Consider the following 24,823-nt stretch of genomic DNA (forward strand, 5'->3'; position numbering starts at 1 on the left):
TTATTTCGCCTATTCGATAAAAGAGGAACCGCTGTATAACAATTATAGCCAAGGCGATTTTGCAATGTCCATCCCTACAAGGGCTGTTACAAAAAGCAAAAAGCACACAGGGTTCACATTCAGATTTGGCAATATACAGGGTCAAATGCAGGTCCTCCCTGTGGTTTATCAGTGATTACATGTCTGACTACTCTTTAAGACATGTTCAAGTTCAAGTGTTAAATAACCAGTTTCAGCTCAGAGCTTAAGGAGCTTAAGGACAGAGAATGCAGACTGCCCCAAGGATGTTTTTCTCAGGGGCAGCTTCACATTCTCATTGTGGGCTCCTCGTGTGATGGAGCGACTCTCTGAGTGGGACTATGAGCTCACTGAGGACACCTGGAGCTCTACTCAGCAAACATTTATGCATCAACTTTAAAGTACCAAACCTAATCAAATTTTCAAAGCTAAGAAAGTGTAATCTCTGCAATATTTGGCAACGGTGTGTTCTAACAGGTTTATGTCTAATATTTTGATGGTCTGATTGTAAATTATTCTTGGTGGTTTAATTGTAGATATTGTTGACTATGACCAGCACGTGACACAAAAACCGATCTGGGGAAAAAAATCATTGCATGCATGAAAACATTTGAGGCACGGAATGAAAAACACACTGATTATGTTGAAACTTAAAATTATTTTTGCATCCATTTTGTTTAATTTACCTTTCACAGTCCTTTTAGTTAAACCACCACTTTATCACTACTTTAAATACGCAATACTGTCATTTTAAAGTGGGACAGAGTTTATATGTTTAGTCCTACTTTAATAAAAGCACATAATTAGGATAAAGTGAGAGTGTTTTTACCAGGCACTGGCATTGCTGGCAGTTGTCCACCCATGTGTCTCCGCTGCTGTAGGTGAGCAGGCCGTTCTGGTGCAGACACTGGCTGCTGAGGCGCGGGTCACACTCGGGGCAACAGAACAAGTCTGCGTTTGGATTATCACAGTCACACACCATCCTCCGACACTTCACCTGCCCCGCCTGAAGAGGAGAGAGAGCGGCAAGAGGGATTAAAGAGGGTCACCACCATTTTATCCATGTAGCTGAGCATGATTGGTCTTGCCCCAGTGCAGATATACTGTACGAGAAGACACTGGGGTCAAAGTAAAACCATTGTGACCTTTTTGCATCGAAATACAAAGCCTTTTATTGTCTGAGAAGTGCACTGTTAGCATGTTAGTTCTGGTAAGTGTTAATGTGATTACAAAAATGTTTAATTAACCCTTTCTACATGATCCTCACATACTTTTTTTCCCCTTTGTGTTTTCTCGCTATTTTGTCCATAAATCAATAATCAGAATTCAAAATTTTCAAAGCTCGGAATTCCACATATGGAAATCATCTGCTATAACTGCTAGCGTCGACTGGTTTCATTTGGCTTGAGCCCTCAGTCCACTTCTTTACACGGTCTAAGCATTAAACCTTAAACCTATCCCACCGGTCACCAGTCCAAGTTACAGGTCAGATCTGTGGAGCGGCGACCCGGCTTACAGTGGGAATGCATGTTTATAAAGGTACATTCTTAGCAATAAAACACCTGTAAATGAATGCAAGGTAGATAAGATTAATGTCATACAGTGGAACAAACAAACAAACCCATGCATCATTTTTGCAGCCTTTCGCTCCATGTGATGTAAACATGCATATAGACAAGGCCTTATGTTTTACAGTGTCATTAAACTTGTATGTGGCATAAATATTAGAGTGAACCCTATGGAGCTCGTCAGCACACACTGTTTTGAAGCTGTGTTTTACGGCGAGTCACAGGGGCTGCAAAATGAGAGATCTTTTATGAATACTGATGCTGTTTGCTTTGAGTTCATATGAGTCATGTAGTGCTATTTCAGTGATTTAAACCTCCACTATGTAACACTTTTGTTTGAGGGTACGCCATTTGCCTGTCTCTTTGCATATATTTTCGCTTTGCTAAGAATATTCCACAGTATGGCATTAAACTTTTCTGTCTCTGATCAGTGGAGAGGTGATCCCACTCACAGTAAAAATGCAATAATAAAACACAATAAAAACACCCATAATAAAAAATATATATATATATCCTAGCAATATATTTTAATAGATTTTTTTTTTTTTTCAAACAAAGTGTTAGTTTGTTTTGCTGTGAGAAGTCCAGCCATCTGATTTAAACAGGTTTTGGCGCTGTCTTTCAACCAGCAAAGGCAAGACGCCAGCGCCATCTGCAGTGCAACTTATTCAGAATAGTATCCCAGGTGTGTGAGAGTAAAAAAGCCCCTCATCCTGGTTTAAAGTCCCATGGGCAGGTTTCCAGATTTCTAAAACCTGCCCACAGGACTTTAAACTGTCACGTAAACAAACTAAAGCTTGGTCTGAACAAAAGAATCTATCAAAATAAATTATCAGAAGAGCAAATAAACCTCACTGGACTATGCTAGCAATATTTTTTTTTCCTCAAAATATTTTTATTAGGAAAAAAATTAATTAATAAAAAAAACAAAAAACAAAAAATATTAAAATGAACTTCCCCATCCCACCTCATCTCAGCCCAACATTCCGAGCACATACCACCAATTAAATACTCATAAATATTACAGACATCACAACAGGTAGGTACTAGCACACATTCATATCAACTCATAACAACTCCTGCAAATTTGTGAAATAAGAGATAAAGCTTTGCCACACCTGGAAAATCTGTCTGTTCATCCTCTTAATGTGTATTTAACTTTTTCAAGTTTTAGAAAACACATCATATCTCTGAGCCATAGACAGAAAGAAGCACATCCAGGAGATTTCCAATGTAATAACAATAAATGTCTTGTGATTAGAGACGTAAACGCTGTAATGTCCCTCTGTGATCCCAAATATCACAACAAGAAAATGCAGGTTTACATTTCAGAGAGTCTTGATTTAGAAAAGCAATAGTTTAATACCAAACCATGGAACATTCCCAGCAAAGCAATCTTATCTCCATGGAGACAAGTAGTTGGCATAGTGTAACTTTAAAATACTACCATCTCCATCCACAAGTACAGAACAGATCAATATGTCTAAACCCATTTCATTACATTTGAGCTATTCCGAGGATTAACTGTCGGGTACAAAATAACATAAATATAGAAATATGATAATGTGGACTGAGGCGGGAGCAGCACAATGCATCTATGAATACATTTGAGCACAAAGATTTGATCCAAGCCTGGAGCAGTTTTGTTTTTGCTGCAGAAACACCAATATTTTAGCTGAAAATAAACTAGGAAAAAAAACAACAACAACATAAAGGCTGATATAAATGTAATCCAGGTTTTCAACTCTGACAGAAAAGAAAGTGTACAATAACTTTGACACTCTGTCTCTGCTTCAACTCTGTGTCAGCAAAAGTAGTACTACGACATGTAAAGTATCAAATATATCACATGTATCGACGTCCTAGGATTTATTTAAAGGTTTACTTTGTATTTTACTTGTTTGGAATTCCTCTTAGACAAGCTCTTTAGATCTCTGAGGTATTTCACAGGGGTGTTCTCTGGTGGAGGGTCTGTTAAACGTTATACGAACAAGCGTAATGCCATACTGTGAGCAATAACATCGCCATGGAGACAAAAAGGCAAAGGGCCCTCCAGAAAAGTTACATAGTGCCTCTTTAAATGTCAGTAAAAGTAACATATTCATAACGGATGAGGAAAGAGTAACTAATCTGATTACTGTTGCTTAGTGAGAAAATGGACTGTTATGCCTGGAATGTTCCACAGTATGGCATTCACTAACACTACAACCACAATATGATTCTTGTAATACTATCACCACCACTACTACTACTACTACTACTACCTCTACCACCACCACTACCTCTACCATCACCACTACTACTACTACTATTATTACCACCACTACTACCATTACTACCACCACCACTAGTACTACTACTACCTCTACCATCACCACTACTACTACTATTATTACCACCACTACTACCATTACTACCACCACCACTAGTACTACTACTACTACTACCACTACTACCTCTACCACCACCACCAGTACTACTACTACTACTACTATTATTACCACCACTACTATTACTACTACCACCACCAATATTACTACTACTACTACTACTACTACTACTACTAGTACTACCACTACTACCACTAAACCAATACTAATAAGTATTCTGGATTAACCATTACTACCACCACCACTAGTACTACTACTATTATTACCACCACTACTACTATCACTACTACTACTATTACTACTACTACTACTACTGCCACCACTACTACCACTAAAGCAATACTAATAAGTATTGTGGATTAACTGTCTATTTAAACTTCATTCTGTGTCATATTTGCCCTTGTCCCTCTGTCGTCTCCATCTCCAGCTGTGTCTGTGAGCTTCCAGAACAATAACATGTTTACTGGCACACCGCATGCCTAATTGTGACAGGCAGCACTTCAATCTCTCAAATCAATTAATATGACGCATTTAATTAAGTATCCATTTGAGCCGCGGCCCTTTGTAATCAAATGAATGGGTCTCAGTTTGATCGCTCACCGCAGACGCTAATACCGCCATAATCGTCCTTCATTTGTGCTGCCAGGCGGTGTCTATCCGCAGCAGGCGCGACGCGTGGGGACAAGGCGGGTCCTGACCTTATAAAGTCACAATAAACCAGTTTATCTTAATGGAAGTTTGGAGATCCCAGGTGTTGTCGAGTACTCTCGTCACTCAGATCACTCAAAGCACAGCGTCCTTATGTAGATGTTTATTATTAGTGAATAAGAAGATTAGAATGCCTTTGAGCAGAACAAATATAAGACACATAGACTAGTTCACCTTTCATGGTCTCGCTGTTTTGTGGATTTTTGAAGTTTTCTCCCCGACAAAACCCGCAATATTTATGAAACGCTCTGCACCGACAAAGGACCTACGAAGGTTTGAACTTTAAGAGTGTTTAAACAAGAGAGAAATGTGAGAAAATGTTAATGCCTGTGTGAGAAAAGTGTATAAAGTGTGTGGTGAGGGGTTTTACAGCTGCAAAACATATAGAATAATGTAAAAAATAAAGCTGATACTTCGTGGATTTCACCTACTGTGGGTTATTTTTAGAACGTAACTCCAGGGACCACTGTATACACCTATAGTCCATCACCTGTCTGGACAATTGAAAGTTCTGTGCTTTAATGTTGAAAATGACATTCTAGTTTCTAAGGAAAGAGTGTTTTTTTTTTTTATTATCTTCGTGATATTGAGTATTGAGTCTAATCCTTAACACCGTAGACATAACAAAATGTCGTCAACCTCAATGTTCTTACTAAATAAAACTCCTGACACCAATTCCAATAAGTCAATTATTTAAAAAAAGAAAAAACAACAAAAAAAAAAAAACCAAAACATTTTCTTTAGACAACAGAAAGCAATTTTGCACAATTATGGTTTAAATAATTAACTAACTAATAACAACTAACTTTCCAAACAATAGAAGATTATAATATTTCCATGCAGTCTGATACTAGGTCTGATCCAAACCATGCAGAAGCTACTGTGGAAATGTGCAATTTTGTCATATTTATGTAATATTTGCATTTTTAGTTGGTATATCATAAAAAAACAAACACACCAACAAACAAATATATTATTACTGGTTTGGTTTCAATGTATTCTTATTAATATTATTGGATTTTAAACTTAACAATTTCACATTAGTCCATTTTTCAAACTACACTGACAGTAGTTTATACTTCTATTCAACCTAAATATATACTGACAACTTAAAAGACACACAGGACTAACTGCATCCTAATCCTACGCAAACTAGAATACATTTAATTGGTTGAATTGTATGTTGCCGTCTAACATTAAATTAGCCAATTATTGAGGTAAGTACAAATAAGTTGTATTTTTCCTCTGAGCGCGTCTCTAAAGCGGCTCAGGCTCTGCAGAGGTCTGATGATTATAGAGCATTCAAGGACCTGAATGAAAGGTTATAATACTCTTAATCACAGGCTCAATCCACACACAGAGAACCACGTCTGTTATGAGGGAAGGGAAAGTCAAGAGCGCAAAAAAGTTACAAATGTCCACAAGTTTCAAAACTGGGACAACGGCACCCTAAACATCTCTGTAACACATTAAAGTCTAAAACACATTTCACCCTAAACTATAAAACACATTTCACCCTAAACTCTATAAAACACATTTCACCCTAAACTCTATAAAACACATTTCACCCTAAACTATAAAACACATTTCACCCTAAACTATAAAACACATTTCACCCTAAACTCTATAAAACACATTTCTTTTTTGGCTTAAATGGTTGACATTGTTGATTGTTTAATAGCTACTGTATAAGATATAGCAGTTGTTTATTAAGACATGTAAAAGTAGTAGTTAGCAGTAGTAGTAGCAGTAGTAGTAGCTGTTGTAATAGTAGCAGTACTAGTAGTAATAATTGTAGTAACATAAATGCTTGGTTTTCAGAATGATAAAAATGGCAATAAACAATTCAAAATCTTTTGAATGGACAACCGTCCTCAGAGTTACATCATACCACAGTCAGCTGAAAGTCATGAACAGTGGTAGTGGTGGTAGTAGTAACATTGGCAGTAATAGTAGTAACATTGATGATAGTGGTAGTAGTAGCAGTAGAAACACTGGTAGCAATAGTAGTAGCCGTAACATTGGTAGTAGCCGTGATAGAGGTTTGTAGTACAGTTTGCCAATATAAACCTGACCCATGATAACAGCCTCTAATTCAGTGATTTTCTATTTAATCTTCGTTGTAAACTACAGTCAGCAACTATTTGGAGCTGACGTTAGCCAAGACAAATTAAAAAGTGAACCAAAGAGCACTGGATCAGCTGTATATAGCGGCCACCTCTAAACTAAGTTGTAAATGAGCATTTGTAGTATCAGTAAACACTTAAAGTTTTGCTGAGTAACTTTTCTAGTAGAGCTTGTCCCATGGAGATGTTATGGCTTTGCTCTATTGCATTTCTTTCATTACGGGTGTTTTTATTGCTCAAAATCTTAACAATATTACGGGTGGGTTTGCCTCTTAAAAGACCTAACCTGTAACGTGGCCTGGTGGCGGCACCGGCTTCTCAAAGAGATCGGTAAGTGTAATGCCACAGTGGAACATTCCAGGCAAAGACATTACATGTGTCGACCCGCCAGCATAAAGTCACATAGTGCACCTTTATGTAAGTATTTCTTTACCTGGCAGGAGCAGACAGAGCAGCGGTCGCTCTCCAGGACCCAGATCTGCCCGCTGTGCTTGACCTTGTTGTCATGGATACAGTCCCCAGTGCAGTTGTGTCCGTGGGGGCAGCGACAGTCGTAGCCCCCCTCCAGGTTAAAGCACACGGTGTCGTTGGCACACGTGTTACGGCCCGTCTTGCACTCATTAATATCTGAAATGAGAAAGAGAAGTGATATGGGATGTGTTGAGTTCAGGCAGAGTTAGAGACAAGTGACGTCCAGGAAACAAGTACATCGGAGCTTATGATAAAGGGGTACTATGTAACTTTTCTGACATTAAACGTAATTAGAACAAGTAGATGAGGACAGTAGAACAAGTCACAGGTCAGATCTGTGCTCATGTGACTAACGAAACAAACAAAACGAAAACATCTATTTTTACTGCTTAAAATACCTGCAGTTGAATAAATACAAGATAGATATGTTTAATGCCAGACTGTGGAACATTGCAGCAAAGAAGAGTGAATATATGGTACAGAGGAGGGAGGAAAGAGATAACAGGAGCCTAGAAAAAGACCAAACAGGACATTTATTATCATCTGATTTGAGAGAAATAGAGGACGCAGAGAACTCAAACCAGAATGATTTATTTTACACTAAGACACTAAATCCACTAAATCCCCTGAGCTCAGTTTTAAAATTGGTTAAAATATAAGGCTATAGACACATCTGCCAATTACGAGTCAGCTCTGTGGGAGCAGAGACTGACAGATGATTGACAGCTCCAATATCCAATCACTGTCAGGGATCCATCAAAATGTCTTAACTCTTCACTGCACAGAATATGGGAGGCTCACAACAGTTTAGCTGCACTTGGGCAACTTTGGACTTCATTTATGTTGTTATTTTAGTCCATATAATAACAAGTATTTCAGATTTCCTATGGTACTTGAACATGAAGCCAGTTTGTATTACAACTGTCACTACTATTTTCAAATAGATTCAGTATTATAATAAAAAATACACTATTTTCAAACTATAATCCGTTTGAGTGTGCGACTTATACTCAGATGTGACTTAAATGTGGAATAAAAGTCGCATTTGAGTATATAATTTCACATTTTCGTTACGGTCACACTGACAACCTGACAGCCGTGTTTTTTCTTCATTATTATGTATTTTTTTTACTTATACTCCGGAAAATACGTTAATTTTGACAGTGTAGTCTGGGCATTTCCTATTGAATAAATGATCATAATTCATGTGGCTTTAAAATATCTCTAAAGTCTTAGTTGGCGGGGTGTGTCTGTACAAATCCCCAGCAGAGGGCGCCAACACTGCATCTGCTGGTGTACCGAAAATGTCTCGTTAGTTGCAGTGTGGCTGATATACAGGGAGATCTCTCAAATCCATTCTCAAAAGCCAGTTCAGCGTCAGCTAAAAGGCAACAGTAACTACTTTGTCGATGTACACCCCATTATAACCAACAATTTCTGACACATTTTGAAATCTCGTAACTTTTTTTCTTCAGCAAGAAATCAAAAGGCCAAAATGAAAATGGATTATATGTCAGCTTCTTTTATTTCACAATTTTAGCTGAAGCTGTGCAGGCTGGGCTGACCAAAAAAATGTTGATTGAACTTTTTTATTATTATTTTTTTACATTTTATTATTAAAGGTCCCATATTACAGTGTTTTCTGATCTGTGTTATAATGTTGTTTCCTCATCACAAACAGACCTGGAGTTGTGTTTTGTTTCAGTCACATGTTTAACACACCTATCCAGCATATTTAGGCTGAGTTCTTCAGAAAAAAGTATAGGAAGTGCTCCACTGTGTTTTAAAACTCCATGCACCTTCACTAGAATCATTTAGATAATTTCAACCCAAGAACTGCTAATTACTACTGGACAAAAAGTAAAATGTAGCTGTTAATTTGAAAACTACCACTTCATGACATCACAAGGTGGAACAGAGTATTTAGAGCTTTGGAAATGTTACAGACTAATAATAAACTCAAACATGTGTGAATGAAACAAAACACAACAAAACTCCAGGTCTGTTTTTGAGGAGGTAACAACATTAAAAGAGTTCATTTTGCATAATATAGGAACTTTAAAAACAAATCAAATGTTAAGATTCATTTCCTGAAAATAAATAAATAATCCGCGCCAAAAAATAGGTTAAATGTATTCCTTTAAAGCCTGGACTCAGCTCCAAACCACAGGCTTTTATTGGCAGAGGATTGGCTGTAGACCTCTCAGTTAAAAAGACTTAAACATTACATCGATGATTAGAAAAGACTGAATCATGAGTTTGATTAATGGTTCTGCCCTAAGAGGATGTTTTTATAAGAAAACATCATTACAAAACCTAAATTTTGCATAATTTATGGCCTCAGTTGGGTCAAGAAGGGCATCTGAAAAATGTTAGGCAATGCTATGATCTCTATTATCTACTATTACTATAACAGACACGTTACTAACATGTTATAATGCATGAATTAGCCTTAATAAAGTATGAACAGTGACTTAAATCATAATGAAGAAATAGTTTAAGGCTTATTAGCTACTTAAATGGCCGTGGTGCTGTCTGCATCTAATTATAAATTCCTTTATTGTCTGAAGATCAAGAATTATGCTCTGGTGTCTTGTGTGAAAGTTGTGAAAAGTGCTTATAAACTCATCATGGTGAATAATTAGGATGCTCGGAATGTATAAGGTAAGTGAGGAATAACTTGGGACTGCTGCAAACTTGAAATGAACTGTGAAAATCAGGTACAGCAGCTTTAATTAAGTATCTGTGCGATCACTCAGTCGTCCAGGTCTGATCCACAGCAAAAGAAAAATATAAAATCTGTCAACTGGACAAAAAATGTAGGAATGAAGCTGTTTTGCTGCACATCCAAGAAGCTTCTTCTGTTCTGGTCAGATTACTGCTGCCTTATATTTATCTGGCACGGATTATTATTTATTTATGTTCAGGAAATGAATATTAACATTTGATTTGTTTTTAAAGTTCCTTATTATGCAGGGTTTGTGTATTAAACATGTGTGAATGAAACAGAACAAAACACAACTGCGGGTCTGTATGTGATGAGGAAACAACGTTATAACATAGATCAGAAAATAGTGTAATATGGGCCCTTTAATTAAAAAAAGCCAAAAAAAAAAAAAAAAAAAAAAAAGATCAATCAATATTGGTCAGCGCAGCCCTACACAGCTTCAGATAAAGTTGTGAAATAGACAGATTTCATATTTTTCTTTTCCTTTAATTAAGTAGTTACTAAGCCTGAATCATTGTTAATAAACAGTTCGTGTTCCTGCTTTAGTAAGGCTCCTAAAGGTATAGTTACTGTTATAAAGAATCCATGTACCGTACTCTTCATCACCTTCCTCCATCCTTCAAAACAGTGGCTAAAAATACTCTGTCAAAACATAGCAACAAAACATAACAGGACACTTTCTACAATGCGGGCTCTCAACCTAGAAACCCACTTTTGGTCAAATTACAACTTTGAGCTAAAACAGGGGATATTTTTGAGGGCTGTGTGCGCTGGTTTTGACAGGCGAGAAGGGGTCAAAGCGTTGGTTGTGTTGTTACGGTGCAGCGGAGGAGATGGAGGGTTGGGATTCTGACAGTTGACACTTGGCCAATTGGAGGATACAGAGGCAGAGGAGAGAAAATGAACAGGACGGAAAGAATAGTTTGAAACGGCAAAAACGCACTGATCTGGACCAACAATGGATGAATGAATGCAGACGACATGTGCGGGTTATAATGAGCGGGTCCGGCATGGTGTGAAGTGAGGCAAATCTTTATAGAGATACATTATTTTTTGTTTATCTGAACATTTTAAAAGGGAAAAAATAATATATAGTTTCCATTAGGAGTGGATAATATTGTGATTGGTTAAATCCATCTGTCACTCAGTCAGAGCCTGATGGAGGTTGACCAACAGGAGGAGTGGTTGGGGAAAGTGTACGTTCTTGACCATAACCAAGAGCAGGTAATCACAATACGGCGATTTGACCAAAGTAGCAGAGTGAGGGATGAGATCACGATTACCGTAAATTTTGGACTATAAGCCTCTACTTTTATACGGTAGTGGCTTAACAGTGCGGCTAGCCACCAGGGGGAACTCTATAGCAGTAAACGTAAAAGTGAGACAGATGTGGGGAAAGATTATGCGCTGAAAAATACACTAGTTTTGATTTTGACTCATTTGAGTAATTCTGCTCATCATACACACACCCTCATCATGGAAAACACACAAAGAAATGTAAATGATGGAGCTTTTAAGAGAAAGGCAATGGATCTGGCCTCAAAGAAGGAAATGGAGTCACTGCACATACGTTTGGCATCAGTGAAGTGATGGTGCGACGTTGGAGGCAGCAGCGGGAAAAACTTAGTCAATGTAAAAAGACGACAACACCTTTCCGTACTGCAGATTTGCAGGCACAGTTTAAAAAAAAAAAAGCATGTCTTAAATTTAAAATAAAAAAAAAAAATAAATAAAAAAAACATCCGTGCACCATCTTTCTGTATAAATATCTCATGTTACAACATGAAAACCTACAGCTTAGGTGCGGCTTATATATGTATAAAATAGATTTTCTTTTAAAATTTTGCTAGTAGCTAAACCAACAATTTAGCTTTTATTCAGGTGCGCTCTATAGTCCAAAAATTTATGATAGATTTTTATCGCCATAACGCTCAGTATCTGTGCTTGAAACACATTTAAAATATCTACAATGACAAATTCAATCAAGGAAAAAACACAGTTACACACAATGCAATATTTGATGCAGTAGTATCTTTACTCAGGTGCTATGTTGGCATGGTGCTATGTTTTTACTGTACAGTCAATGTTTTCAGCACATCCCACTTTCTTAGCACTTCTGAATTAGCCTCAAGCACGTATTCTCTTGTTGGTTAACTTAAAGCTTTATTCTTGTAAATTTTAAGTTGCACCCTCATAAATTATATTGTCAAAGCAGCACTTTGTGAGAAAATTACACTGCTGTATGCTATCTGCATCCAATTATACAACTTTTTCTCAAACAAACCCAAAAGAAAGAGCCTGGTGCACTGCTAAAATGTGAATATTGTGGTTCACAATAAACAAAATGTAAAATGAATAATTTTTGTATGTGATTGTTCAATAGTGAATAACCCCAAACTATAATATGTCTATATTATAACACGTTTTAAAGACATATTTAGGAAATCAGGGCTGAAGCCTCTTTATTTGGTCAGTAAATGCATATTTCACAATCATCTCCAAAGGTCAAACTCCTCCTTTAACTTCTCTCCGTCTTTCTTTTTTTTTCTCTTTCTTCTTGACCTCCTTCTGAGATACTGCATTGTACTGTACTGTAATAGATATAATAGAGATAGATGGTGTGTACTTGGAGGCACTCACCGACACACGACTCCCCGTTGGCTGAGAAGAGGCCGTTGTCATGGTAACCGTCGCGGCATTCACAGTGGTACCATCCGGGCAGGTTCACACACGTGGATTTACTGTCACACTCCACGAAGCCGTCCGTGCACTCATCGATATCTGTGAAGAAGTGGAGGAAGAAGAGGAAGAAGAGGAGGGTGAGATACAGAGAGGATCTCAAACTATAGACGCTCTGCAACAAAAACACGAAGATATGCAAAATATGTCACAGAAAACATGGAATAAATAAAGATAATAAACAAATTAAGTGGGACTAAATGTTAGGAAAAATATCAGTGCTTAGCTATTCTGCATAATCATTGCCTAGTTTATTATTGTATTGCTATAGTTCATTATTGTAGCAGTGCTTATGAGAAGACGAGGACTTTATTACGGCTGTGACACAGACATATGTTCAGGACATGTGCAACATATTCTACATCTATCTATAAATCTAATCAAATAACTAAGCAGGGAACTTACTTATTGATAGGCATGTACTGACTCATGACTGGTCACTCTGGTTAAACCAACAAAATATGTGTCAGCAATCGGAGCAAGACACAACAAGGATGCTCGTCACAGCCTGATAAGACAGTGCAACGTGCCAGAGACCTGCCTGGCCTGTGCACCAACGAAGAGGCGCTAAGTCTAAACCGTGGTTGCCTCCCACTATAGTATGCATATAAAAACTCATTGTATAGGCATAAACATTTAGTCTCTGCCTGCGAATGTCAGTTGCACAGACTCTGCGTACAAGTATTACCCTTTACTGGCTGATTGAGTAAAAATGCTTTTCTGAACTATCTCTGTTTCAAGGTTATTCTTTGTCTTAGCAGAAACTAACGAACACGAGAGGAAAAGGCTAAATTCCTCAACATAAACTTTAAAGCAAACCTGAACAAGATAATGACTAAACCAGGACTAAACCAGGGCTAAACCAAGACTAAACCAGAACTAAACCAGGACAAAAACAGGACTAATACAGGGCTAAACCAGGACTAAACCAGAGCTAAACCAGGACTAAACCAGGTCTACAGATCAGGATCCAGCAGAGAAAAAGTGAGAAAAGTGAATAAAAGAAAAAAAAGAAAATAGTGATAACTCAAAATTGATTTAAAATGTTTTGATCGATCACAGTTGTCCATTCTATTTATTTAGTTTTTATTTTTTCCACTATTATACATATATTGGTTCATGAAGACATACTACAGTCTTTAACTCCAACATTTGATAAAAGATTTAACTGAATTTTCTTATAGTGTTACTTTTTGTAAATTGTGTAGAGCTCATTATATGTTTTTCAAATTGTATTAAATAATTAGTTTTAAGTATAAAAAAATTAAATTGTTAGCACAAGCCAACCAACAGACATGGATTGTAATTACTTTAAACGCACAACTACAAAACACAGGTATAAGTACAATATAAATCAGTTAGCATCCGCACGCAGACTGACACTTTTCTATTCCGCTTTACATCATAATATGAACGGAGAGGAGACAGGAGGACGTTTGGCACATTCCTATGGAGATGTCTAACGCTGATGGATTTGTAATTGATAAAAGGCAGTGAGCGGCTCTGAGTGGAGTGTACTCCTGAGGCTGTATCGATCTGACATGGCTCTACAGCAGAAGGAGGACATCCATATCAATAACTGAACGAGAGAAATGAATTCATCTCACACGACAAGCCGATTCTTAGACGCAGATTTTCAAATGCCATTACTACGCCTATTCGCTTCCTGTTATAGGCGACATTTTGAGGACTTTTTGCCATTAAAATGATTGTCAGTTATTCTGGCAGGGTCCTAAACCTACAAAACATATATAGAAAGAACATTTTATTAATCTAAAATGGAATGTAAAGCACTGTAATCTGTCCCAAGCAAAGTTCCACCGACATTATTAATCCAATGGCTTCAGAATAATAAATAAATAAATGAGTAAATGAATGTAAATGAGTAAATGAATGAATAAATATATAAATTAATGAATAAATAAATAAATGAATAAATAAATAAATGAACAAATAAATAACTACATAAATAAATTAATGAGCAAATAAATAACTGAATAAATAAATGTATGAATAAATAAAAAAATAAATGAAAAAATAAATAAATAACTGAATAAATAAAAAAATAACTGAATAAATAAACAAATAATTGAATAAATAAATAAATAAATAAAGTTGCCATATCAATGAACAAATTAAAGCAAAATATTCTTTCTTCCGCATGGTGAAAAGTCCTCAACATGGCACCATATAACAGGAAGCTTAAACCCATGAATAGGTTGTGTTCACGATCTGAATAACTCCATGGGAGATTTGCTGTGTTTGAAAGAAATACTGAACTGAAAATCGACAACCGCTGAACCTGACTTTTATTAGTTAAGAGTTTGATCCACAGAGTTGACGTGTTAATCTTATGGCTAAAGTCCTTTCAACTGACAACAAAGTCTTTGGGGTAGAACAATGGTGCCACTTTTTGAAGTTATTGTGAAAAAATGCATCACTTTTACTTATGTTTACTGACAGAGAACACTTTGAACTTTGTGCTAGGTTTTGTTTCATAGACCTGGCCTTTCTCTAAGTTTAGAGAGTCTCATTTAGAAACATGAAAGTGGATCCTGCGACGATGACATTGACTCTGCTGGAGTTTGTGGGCGGTTTAAATGTCCGAGGCTCCTGTCTGTTTCACACTCACAGCCGTATCCTTACACTGCACTCATCACTCTGACTTTGACCTAAACTTACTCCAGAACACACCGGGATCCAGACGACACACTTCTTCAAAAATGTGAGTCTGGTCATCGTTGAATCTCCCTGTTTTTAGATGTATGTGACTGACAGTTTATTAAGATCATTTAAGATGTGGTCGAAGTGGGAGGCAAAAATTCCTCAATTATCAAAATTTACTTCAATCACTGTGGTAAAGCGTGAAAAAATAATACATATTTACATAAAAAACTGTAGTAAGTAAAAAAAAGTAAAACTGTGCACAACTTAAGCAAAAAGCAACAGAAATAAAAAAAAATGGAGGAACCACCCCACGTGTACCCAGCTACATTGATGTTCTCCACGAAAAACTGACTTGCCCAGCGTTTATACCCTCTCAAACCAGAAGCACCTCCCCTAGGTAAACACCATTTACTTCTCAGTCACGGTAGGTTCAACTTTAGCAGGATCTCATACTACACTGCGGACTTATGAGGGTCTAAATCTCTTTAACTCAAAAAGTGTTTAACCCTATAGCGTCGGATGCTGTCGTCGCCGATAGACTCACGGTTGTGGACTTTCCATTACCGTAACTCCGCAACCAATTGTGCGATCATGTAAATCTCAAAGCAGAGGCATAGGGCTCTTTAAATATGTTACTGTCATTACGGAAAAATTACGGACGGATATGTAAAATAGAGATACTTGTGTGAAAAAATGCAGTACATTCTGATACTTCTAGGCGAGCTACACTGGTCTATAATGTGCTCAGTCCTTAAAGGGTTAAAATAAAACTATAAACACTTACAAAATGCACAAAAACATTGAGACAAAAAGAAAAAGAACATAAACCAGTTCTCCTCTCCACATTGTCCAACCCTTTAAAAATGGCCGCCATAGGACACGCCCCCTCTGTGTCTTGACCAGGTGGAGATTCAGGTAAGATCAGATGGATGAGTTAAACTGAACTGACTCAGTACAACCAAATAAAATATCTTTAAAGTAACAGGTGTGTGTGGTGATTAAATTAAAGGCAAACTAACTGAAAAACTAAACAAAACAGTTTAGTTGTATATTGAACAAATGTGTGATCAAACAAAATTATGGCAATTTTAAAGGGACAAAGGCCAATTTTATCACAGGGAAAACCATCCAAATCACAGGGACCGCACGATCGTGTCTGGTCTGACTCGAGACGCGATGGAGGGAGTGTTGACCAGACAGACTGGCATCACTCTGTACAAAAAATCCAGAGATCTTTCAGCACTTTCCAAACAAAGAAATGGCTCTGTATAAAGTTTAACAATATTCTAGTAGTTTATTTGGATAATAATAGGAAATAGGAATTGAAAAATGTTTAAAAGCACTTTCAAAGAGAGTTTATAACCCCTTTGTGCTAAAATGAGACCGCTGAGTGCCGTCTGGATCCAATTGTAAAACTTTTTTTGATCAAACCAGGCGTTCATTCTGCAGAGTGAGTCGGTATTAGAGCTGAACGATTTGGAAAAAAATACGTAATTGGGATTTTTCTAACGAGCCTTGTGACTGAGATTAGATTTGCAATTCATGTTTTAATAATAGGATTGTGTTCAAAGTTCACATTTTAAACAGAAGGAACGATAAAAAGACTGAAGTATGAACTGAAAACTAATACAAGAATCACATTTCAGAGCAGGTTTGTGCAAATCTAAACAACAAGGTTAGTGGGTTTTCTTATCTCTAGTCCCACAAATGTGTAATGCGGTTGTACCATGTCACTCCAGAGCTGACAAAAATGAAATCTCACAGGTTTAAGTAGAAAAAGAAGGATAAATAATTGTATTTCCACACTGCGCTCCAGCTAAAGCACATGGAGTATGGAATATAGTGTTCTACATGGCACAAGGACAAACCAATGGCTGTAATGTTTGAGCTAACATTTAATTAAACTAACAGTGTGCATCCACAAGAAGGAGGGAGGAGAAGAGAGAGGGAGAGGAACAGAGAGAAACAGAAAGACTCAGAGGAGAGACAGAGAGAGAGAAAAGAGAGGGAGAAACGGGCGATTGAGGGCAGAGATTAAGACGGAGAGAGGAAAGAAAGTGACAACAGAGTGGGAGAGAGAAGGCAAAAGAAAAAGAGGGCAGGGAGAGAGAGAGAATGGAAAAAAGAAGGAGGGAGAGGGCACACAAACAGAGAAGGTGGTGGGGAGAGAGAAGAGAGGAAGAGAGAGAAAAGAGAGGGAGAAAAGGAGGAATGAGAGCAGAGATAAAAACACAGAGAAGGAAGAAAGAGACGAGAGAGAGGGAAGGCAAAAGAAAGACAGAGGAGAGGAAAAGAGAATGGAAAAAAGAGGGAGGAGGGAGAGACACAAAAGAGAGAAGATCGTGGGAGAGAAGAGAGAGAGAAAAGGAGGAATGAGAGCAGAGATAAAAACAGAGAGGGAGGAAAGATACAAGAATAAATACAGAGAGAGGGCTAAATAAAGTGCGGAGAGGGAGTGAGGAGAGAGAGGTACAGTCAGTTATTTCAGTGGGGTAAGTATTCTCTGATTAAAAGTGCTTGCGTTGGCCATGATGGCTGTTTTATGATGCACAATCCTTTGCTCTCATTATGAAAATGGCTGAGTGCTATGACCTTCCCAGAACACCCACACAACCCCACCCACCCAGTATCACCCACACTCACCCAGCCTCACCCAGCGACAGGCGGGTGCTCCGGCCCCCAGCGGCTACTCTGTAATGGGATTAAGATCTATGGCCTAATGAGCCAAAGCCTTTTAATAGAATCAGTGCAGCAGATTAGGCGTTCATCAAATGTCGCTCAGATTATAGGATCATCTATTTAAAAACTACCACATTTGTCAAGTCATATATCTGCACATTTACAACTGGAGTCAGGATATTTTTATAAAACAAGAACAACGTCACTCATTTGAGACAGTCCCTTTTACTCACTGCAATGCATTTCTATATTCATGTTTCTGCTCAACCACAGAAAATGTATTTAACTTTAAGTAATCTAGTTTTGTTGTTACTGTTGTTGTTGTTGTTTTTGTAATTTTTACAATGCAATGAACAATCAATTACAAATACAGTCTGTCTGTAAAGCTACACTATGGAACTATGGAGAGTTTGCACCTGCTCGTCTAGAGATGTTACAGCTTTGTTTTACAGTACGCCATTTTATGTATCACCATCAGGCCAAGTTACTGGTCACATCTGTGGAGAGAGGCAAGCCCACTGAGAGATAAACCTTTTTTAGTCCCACAATGGGGAAATTGCAGTGTTGCAACACAACAAATGGAAAATAGGAAAATGTAATCAAAATGAAGACCAAGATAAATGAGACTATAAAGGTTTACAATAGACACAACACACTAACTATGAGCCTACAACACTGCCCACAGAGTAACTACTATGAGCCTACAACACTGCCCACAGAGTAACTACTATGAGCCTACAGCACTGTCCACAGAGTAACTACTATGAGCCTACAGCACTGTCCACAGAGTAACTACTATGAGCCTACAGCACTGTCCACAGAGTAACTACTATGAGCCTACAGCACTGTCCACAGAGTAACTACTATGAGCCTACAGCACTGTCCACAGAGTAACTACTATGAGCCTACAGCACTGTCCACAGAGTAACTACTATGAGCCTACAGCACTGTCCACAGAGTAACTACTATGAGCCTACAGCACTGTCCACAGAGTAACTACTATGAGCCTACAACACTGCCCACAGAGTAACTACTATGAGCCTACAGCACTGTCCACAGAGTAACTACTATGAGCCTACAGCACTGTCCACAGAGTAACTACTATGAGCCTACAGCACTGTCCACAGAGTAACTACTATGAGCCTACAACACTTAGAGTAAATGTGTGTGACGGTGGTTCTCTACAGTGCAGCTCATAAACACATAAAGAGCAGGTAAAGTGACTTGGTGGATTGTACCAGTGTAAAGTCACATTATGTTAGAGTGTGACACACGAGTACTACAGGTGAATGACACATGTGTCACTGCACAGTCTGACAGCAGCAGAAGGAACGACCTGCGAACACCCTCCTTCACACGGTGAGGGTGGATCAGTCTGTCACTAAAGTGTTCTCCAGAGCAGACAGGGCGTCACTGCAGGGGGCGACACGCATGCTCCAGCACACATATGAGTTTAGACAGGAGCCTCCTGCCCCCCACCTCCTGAGTCCAGAGGACAGGAGCCTCCCCCAGAGATGTTACATAGTACAAATTTAAAGAAGTCAAAAATGAGTATACCTTTTTTATGTATACACCATTTTTATAACATTGCCTAACTATACATTAATTTGAGTCCCAAGATGTGTTTCTTTCATCAACAGAAGCCATAATCTCACTGTCAAATAGAAGAGAAGACTTTCATTTTGTGCACAAGACGCGCTTTCCCTTTAAGGGAAGGGCACTGTACCTTGTAAATGTGAAAAACAGAACTACAGAACTTCATTGTAAACTGTTTGCAGTAGCCCAAAATTATATCTCACTTACCCTATACATTCTGAGCATCCTAAATATTCCCCGTGATGAGTTTATCAGAGTTTTTTGCAGTTTGCAATAAAGCTAGCAACTAGCATGCTAACGCATGCTTCCTGATGATCAGACAATAAAATGCTTTATTAGATGCAGACAGTGGACTTATTCTGACCTGCAGAGTGTCTTGTACAGTACATCTGTGCTGGGACAAGACAAATGAAACAGGGTACAGGGCCTTTAACACTGAACTAAAGGCACTTTGAACAAATGCACTAAAACAGACTGGCTTATGATGAAATGCCTTTATCCCTCTTGTCCCATATTTTCTTTGTGAATATCAGGTGTTTTTGTGCTTAAACCTGGTTCTCACATTGGGCTCATTAGAGGAGGGTCTCTGGCCCACCTGAGTTCTCCCCTTAGGACACTCTGTTAAAGGAGCGCTGCTTAAAACACTCACTCAAATACATGTGAATTCCCCCATCTCCCCGGGACAAATATTCAAACATGCTCTTTGTCGCTTCTGAAATTCAAAATGATGAAAGCACCACTGCCTTTTTGAAAGGTAAAGTATATGTTTGCTTTATTTGAGAATATGCTGTGTGGAACCATGGGAAAACTGACCCCAATACATATATTTAAGGTTCACTAAAAGAACACACATGCTTTTTCTGGTACTTGGTGTTGTACTATAATGTAAAGAGATCATGAAATTAGGTTTTGTTCATTGTAAACTGCATTTGGAGTCTGATTAAACTAAAATAATGCATCTAAGTAGAGGACTGTGGGCATGAATGGTCATCATTTTTCCTTTATCGCAATGTATCCATCTACACCATTTGATCCAGAAATGTTCTAAGAAAAATTTGGCTCACTTACTATCACCAGGCCCGAAACAGGACTACACCCATCTAAAGCACATGACCTAAGAAATCAATTCACGTCTTAATTGGTGCATTGAAGCATTGAAGCTGCAGGCAGATGCTAATAATACCACAGGCTGACGTCAGGGTCTAAAAATAACACAGAGCTTTATTTTAAGAGTTTCATTCAAAAGTCTCTGGTTAGTGGAAGTGTGTTTATCCTGGGACAATACAACTTTAAAGGTCACTTTTTTGGTGTTTTGATGGAGAGTTTGCCACCTGCTTGTTTCCATGGAGATGTCACAGCTTTGCCTAGAATGTTCCAAAATGTGCTACTAAAATAATCTTACGAGTGTTTTTATTGCTCAAAAAATACCCGGACAAATACATTCACACAGTCATATGGCGAGTAGGCTTGCTTCTCCACGTATCCGACCTGTAACTTGGCCTGGTTGTGTCACTTGTCTCTGTGGAGATGCATAACTTTAATGACATACTATGGAACATTTCAGGCAAAGCAATATCATGGAGAGAGTGTAGTATACCCTCTACCTCTCTACATTTTTAAAGCTTTAAAATATAGGGCAAATATGTTTTTAATCCAATTTTTCTCGTGTAATTGGAAGTCCGCCGTCTTACTTTCACATAAAAACCGACAAATGCGAATGACACAAAAACGTAACCTCAGCAACAAATGAAGTCCTAAACCCGAGAAGAACAGGAACACACACCTCCGCCTCCTGTTCGTTAAAGTGAGTGGCAGGAAGAACCAAGACAGCCTCATCTTCAGGGAGCGCTCCGAGGGGGCAGTGGGGGAGGAGGTGCGCCGTTCTGGGCTTGTTACAGCTCTGCTCCCCCTCTCCCCTCTCTCACACCAGAGCCTTTATTCTGTCCATCTCAGGCTTAAATCTGCAGCCTCCTCTTTTCACCGGAGTCTGAGTGGAGGAGTGAGGTATTTTCTTGTCTCTGAGGTGTGTCCTTGGCTTTGTCCCTGTTGCATATTCTGATTCTTCGCAGGTATTAAAATGCAGTTTTGGGTTTAAACCTGGATACATAGATCTATTAACGACCTTCATTTTACAGATGGCGTTTTGGGAATTTTCCACCATTCAAAATACAGCATATTTAGTTTATAATAATCGTTAATTGCTATGGTAACACTGTTTTTCATTACTGTGAAACCTATGGACAGGCTAAAGCTGTATAAGCCATAATACATATCATGATAAATATTTTTTGACATCGCAACACAAAAACGAAGCGCGGCTGAATGAAACCTTCCACCATACTCAAGGTTTGTGTTCACAAATGTCAACAGCACTACACACTGCACCAGTCAGATTTTACCCGAAGTACAAAGATCTGCAAGATGACGATTCATCAAATACTACCACAGAATTCTCATCTAAGTCACATAAACATGCACGGTGCAGTTTTATAGATGTAGAAAATTAGCAAATGCAACTGGACAAACATTTTAGTGTCAAGATCCCACTCTGTCCCTGTGTTTCTGTACTGTCTTTACCCTTCCCTTCTGTGTCCTTGTCTGGAGCTGAGACTCTGGCACCACCCACTACACACCTGCAGCCCATGAGCAATCAAGCCTGCACCTCGGGAGTACCAAGGGTCTGAGGATCCTACAAACTCTGCCAGATCGTCCATGTATCCCATGTGGTACAGTTCTGCTTGGCTCAGTCTAGTTTTTCGTGTGTATGATCTCCGTACTCAGCTGGTTATTCTCATGTTTCGCCAGATCCCGCTCCTTGGAATTACCCTGCACCTCCGCCTCTGACCCAGCTCTCCACAACTGGTATGAACACCTCAGCCTCCGACCCAGCTTTCTACGACCGACTCGAAGACGTCAGCCTACGACCCCGCTCTCTACTATCTGCTCCGTCAGTCTACATTTACATTGCCGTTTTTGTAAATAAACTCCATTCAACTTTTTATCTCCCAGACATTACATTTGGAGTCAAGCCACTTCTTGAGGTCTGCTCTAAGGTCTGCCTTATATCTGTGAAGCGAGGAGCTAACTACACTGAAACTTACACAACTATTTGTTTACAGATATTTGCATAATCATTCAGGCCCCTAATGGGTGCTCTCACACCTATTAGCACACTGGCTAGCACTGTTGTTTTCCTTGTTTTCATTTAGGTGTGCAGATGAAGCTATAAATAGGAGATAAATGATGTCTCCTAAAACTCTAAAACTTTTGTCTAGTTACAGAAATGAACATCTCTTTTGGACCACTAAGGGATTACACAGATACACAGAACATTAGAATAAGATACAAGATGTTGCTTCATTTCAGCTCATTCATGTTAAATGTGATAAATGTGAGTTAAATACACACAAATGAGACCAGTGCACTCTGTTTTACAAGTTATAATCCAAATGTGCATCACTATATGACTGTGTGGAATGAAAGCTGATTGGCTGGACTTTGTGATCCATCCTGCTTCACTTGTCCATCTGAAAACGTTTCTCTACTATTAATCCATTTTAGATCAATATTGCAGTCCCTTAGCCAATCAGGACGCAGAACACAATGCACGTTCATACACGGTAAAAAAAGCATTGCAAAATCACAGTCAAAAATTCCTCGAAACAGCGAGGCCACGAAAGGTGAGGGACAACTGTACTTCATTATCTAATATTATTCAGTATAAATCTAAAATATCCACTACTCCCTAGTGCAGAGGTGTTAAACACATTTTCACCAAGGGCCACATCAGCAAAATGGCTGCTCTCAAAGGGCCAGTTATGTTAAATAAATCTAATTACTTTTTTAACTTGTTAATTAACAATTTCTGTATTTGTTACTTATTAAAGTTATAAATATTGCATATGCATTTGCCTAGATGTAAAAATATGGCTGTGTAACTGTCTATCTCCTAATAAAATGACATTTCAAGACCATTATACCTTTACCCTGTCCAGGGCCACATAAAATGATGTGGAGGGCCACATTTGACCCGCGGGCCTTGAGTTTGACACATGTGCCCTAGTGTGATCTGCAGCTGTCTATAGGAGGGGCCGACAACTGCACAGCTCTTTGTTGTGATGAGGTTTACATCAACGTCAGCTTCCATTGGACACCACAGTTTTCTAACGCGGAAGTCAGTGAATATTGTGATTTCAAATGTGCAAATTATAACATAATGATCCACGGGTTTCATCGATTATAAGCACAATATGTTTTCTTAGTAAATACCAGAAAAAGTGCATAATATGTTTGCATTTTGCCCACGCCCCCTCTCATCTCGGTGCGTTGTGCCTCTCAGCTGCTCTGGACACTCTCTGAAGCCTAATTAAGAGCTGGTAATTACAGGTGATGGAGAGAGTGCTTTGTAAGGCCACATCTGAATAAATAATGAATACAGCTTAAACAAGCCGCTTGAGCTCAGACCAGGAACAAGCCCCAGGGCATCGTGGGTAAAAAGAGCACGAGAGAGAGAGAGAAAGAGAGGGAGAGCAATGCATCATGGGAGCTGTCAGTAGATGTGAAATTAATAAGGTTTTAAATATTCACTAGCTGTGTCCTAGGGGTGGTGGGAGGGGCTGTGGAAGTCGCGGGTTAGTGTTGAATAAGGCGGTTTGAGATGAACAGGAGACAGCACTTTGGTGACATGGGACAGTGACAGGTGGTGACGGGGGGCACAGATGTAATGGGTGAAATGGGAAACACTGTTATGCAGAAGAGGCAGGCGATATATGACAGAAATATTCAAGGTTTTCTTAGAACCAAGGTCACACTCTGGATCAGTTACTTTTGGGAAATTGATTGATTAAATCTGAGACAGTGAATGAAATATATGTCCCTTAATAGGAGTACAGTTGTCCCTCACTATATCGCGGTTCACCTTTCGTGGTCTCGCTGTTTTGCAGATTTTTTTAGTGCAATTTTACATGCTTTTCACAGTGTATGAGCGTGCATTGTGTTCTGCGTCCTGATTGGCTAAGGGACTGTAGACCATTGTCCATCAGTCTCCTCTGTGCCGTGTCTCCTGTTCAGTACAGAATGTGTTCAGACAAATTTACATAAATGTTGGATCGCAGTGTGACTCTGAAGTGCTGT

The 24,823-nt window shown here is 38.6% G+C and overlaps 1 protein-coding gene across 1 annotated transcript in view; it reads right to left on the minus strand.

The window, feature by feature from the left end:
• The window catches only part of nell2a (neural EGFL like 2a), a 164,713-nt gene that overhangs the window by 22,027 nt on the left and 117,863 nt on the right, over window positions 1-24,823 (minus strand). The window contains exons 16-18 of the mRNA XM_033968522.2: window positions 12,650-12,790; window positions 7,244-7,437; window positions 848-1,024 (exon numbers count right to left, since the gene is read on the minus strand). Of these exons, the coding sequence (XP_033824413.1) occupies window positions 848-1,024; window positions 7,244-7,437; window positions 12,650-12,790 (512 nt within the window). The remainder of the gene's footprint in view (window positions 1-847; window positions 1,025-7,243; window positions 7,438-12,649; window positions 12,791-24,823) is intronic.

This window comes from Periophthalmus magnuspinnatus, chromosome 6 (genome assembly GCF_009829125.3).
Source record: "Periophthalmus magnuspinnatus isolate fPerMag1 chromosome 6, fPerMag1.2.pri, whole genome shotgun sequence".
NCBI classification, from domain to species: Eukaryota; Metazoa; Chordata; class Actinopteri; order Gobiiformes; family Gobiidae; genus Periophthalmus; species Periophthalmus magnuspinnatus.